Source organism: Apteryx rowi, unplaced genomic scaffold (genome assembly GCF_003343035.1).
Source record: "Apteryx rowi isolate R43461 unplaced genomic scaffold, aptRow1 scaffold_436, whole genome shotgun sequence".
Taxonomy (NCBI): Eukaryota; Metazoa; Chordata; class Aves; order Apterygiformes; family Apterygidae; genus Apteryx; species Apteryx rowi.
In genome coordinates, this window is record NW_020450690.1 from 396,651 (window position 1) to 399,178 (window position 2,528).

A 2,528-nucleotide genomic window follows, 5' to 3' on the forward strand; every position below is an offset into this window, starting at 1 on the left:
GCCCCGGCCCGGCCCCGCTCCCCGGGCGCCCGGCGGCTCGCGGCCGTGGCTGGAGGCGCCGAGCGTGACAGGCGGCGCTACCGCCGCCTCCTGCGCCGGGGCTCTCCCCGCCCAAGCACCGCTGCGGGAGCACCGCGGCGCTGCTGCAGCGTTTGGTTAGGAAGCACCGAACGGACGCTACGCTAGCCACTGTTGCCTTATCATTACTTATTATTATTTATTATTTATTTATCATTTATATTTATATCTATTTTAATGTTTACATTAATTTTATTATTTATATTTATTCTATTTTTTATTATTCCTTGCTCACACGAGTGGGTTATGGGTGTTTTTCCCAAGCCTGCTGGTCCGCGGTCCGGCTGCTGCCAGCTCCCTGGCGCCGCCGGTGTCCCGCGCCGGGCCGGGCCGCAGCGTCCCGCGCGGTTGCTCCGCTCCGCTCCACGCCTCGCTGCGCGCACCGAGCGTCGGGACCGAGCTCCGCCGAATCGCGCCCGGAGCCGCGGCCGCGGAGAGGCGCCGGAGCCCCCGCAGCGCCCCTGGTCCTGGCGGTGCCGGGGTCCTGCAGCGCAGCGCTTGCCCGCAGAAGGCTGCCGAGCAGCAGGAGCAAGGCCCCTCTGCCAGCTCAGGCTTGCCCGGGGGACCCATCTCCAGGCAGGAGGAGGTGGTTCGTTCAGCCCCCGCACCTTACCGCCGCTGCTCCTGCCGGCTCCATGCTGTAGACCCATAAAAGTGTAGATAAAAAGCCTAACTCAAGAGTGGACACAGTTACAAAAATGAAACCGCTTCTGGCAGTACAGAAATTTTATTAAAGGGAAGTGGAGCTTTCTCAGCACACCTTTGGCTATATTGGGACTGTTTCAGTGTTCAGATGCTGAGTAGGTCTAGATTCTCACTGTGGCAGCTTCCAGTTGTAGGTTAAAAGTGCTTGGGCCAGTGCTGGCATCTGACCCACCTAGCTGTCCTTTCCTGGACACATAGCATGCAAAGGGAAGGCTGTGCATCCTATTGGGTTTATTAATGCGTTTGAAACTGTATGATGAAACCTGCCAGGAAAAAATGAATCTAAATAGGCATAGGTAGCTTAATAATACAATAGAGAAAACTGGATTGTACTTGGAAAGATATATTGTGTGGTGACCCAGGAGCCGTAATTATCAGTTTGGGAACAAACAGTATTAATGATATCTACAAATTATATTAATAAATTAAGACAAATAATATAAACAGAGCTAAAGAGAGTAGAAATACGTAATAAAATTTGTATCTCCATATGATCCTACAAATCAAATTCCTCATCCTTCTCTTTTTTATGCCCAGGACCAGGAATAACATCTATAATTGTGATTGTTCATTGCAGGCTTACTTTAAAATTCTTACACCATGATTGCAAAAATGTCCTCTGAATTCTCTGTATCTCTTACCAGTTTGCACCACAGAAGCTGACTGAAAATGAAACAATAATTTTTACAGCATTTGATGAATAAGGTGTTTAGCCTTGAAATAAGAGCAGTGGAACTGAGCCTGCCATTCTGCTTCAAATGGGATTTGTAGGACCTTTATTGTTTTTCACAGAACTTATCGTAATGAGGCCCTGCTGTCCTAAATGCTTTTGAGTAGGGAATAACAGTAATGCTGTTTGCAAACCTTTGCTGTAGATGCCCACGCCAGTGAGTAGCGTGGTGTGACAGGAGCGTGCCTGCACATGGTGCAGGGGTGCGGAAGACCTTGCGCCCGCACTACAGGTGTCGTGGGGGTGAGTGGCATCAGGCTGCCTAGGGCTGTGTGTCCCGAGGAGCCTGAGGGCAGGTCGAGCCCGTCCCCGTGCTCCGGCCACCCCGTGCACGGGGCCCCGCTCTGCCACCCGGGCAGGGCAGCCTGCTTGCCCGGGCCCTGTTACGGGCACCTCCTTCGTGTTTAATGCCAGCGCAGGGCAAGATACGGCCTGTTCTAGAGCAGCACCAGCATCCTCTCGTGGGATGCTGAGGAGAAGGGAGCACTCAGAGGCGGCAGTAATAAGTAAGTTAAACCAACAAAACTGGTGTGACGGCCAAAAGTGTTTTTCACAGGTTTCGGCCGTCCCTCCGCCCGGCAGCCTCGAACCCGCGGCGCCAGGGACACAGCCGCGCCCCGGCTGCGGTCCGCCCCGCGGCGGGGCTGCACTCACTGCGCATGCGCCAGTACCTGTCGCCTCCCGGCCCCCTTCCAAGAATGTTCCATTAGATAGCGAGGGGGAGGCAGGCGGTCCCGGAAAGGACGGCCCGCTGAAGAAAGCACGCGCACTCTGCCCCCTCCGCCCGTGCGGTTCCGGCTCCTCCCCACGCTCCTCCCGCGTTGGTCTGGTCCCCTCTCAGGCAGCGGCTACGGAAGCTGGGAGGGCGCCGCCGCCGTTCCCTAGGTGAGCGCGTTGCGTGCCTCCTCCCCCCGCGGCTCGTCAGCGCTGCCAGCGTGGAGCCGGCCGGGGCCAAGGCGGAAGTGCCCGGCGGGGAGCGGCGCGCACCGGGGGCGCCGCCGGCTATGGACGCCTC

The 2,528-nt window shown here is 56.3% G+C and overlaps 1 protein-coding gene across 1 annotated transcript in view; it reads right to left on the reverse strand.

Annotated features, from left to right (window-relative positions):
• Window positions 1–715, reverse strand: part of MPV17L (MPV17 mitochondrial inner membrane protein like) — an 8,236-nt gene extending 7,521 nt beyond the window's left edge. The window contains exon 1 of the mRNA XM_026076690.1: window positions 692–715. Coding sequence (XP_025932475.1) covers window positions 692–715 — 24 coding nt within the window. The remainder of the gene's footprint in view (window positions 1–691) is intronic.
• Between the last annotated feature and the right edge of the window lie 1,813 nt (window positions 716–2,528).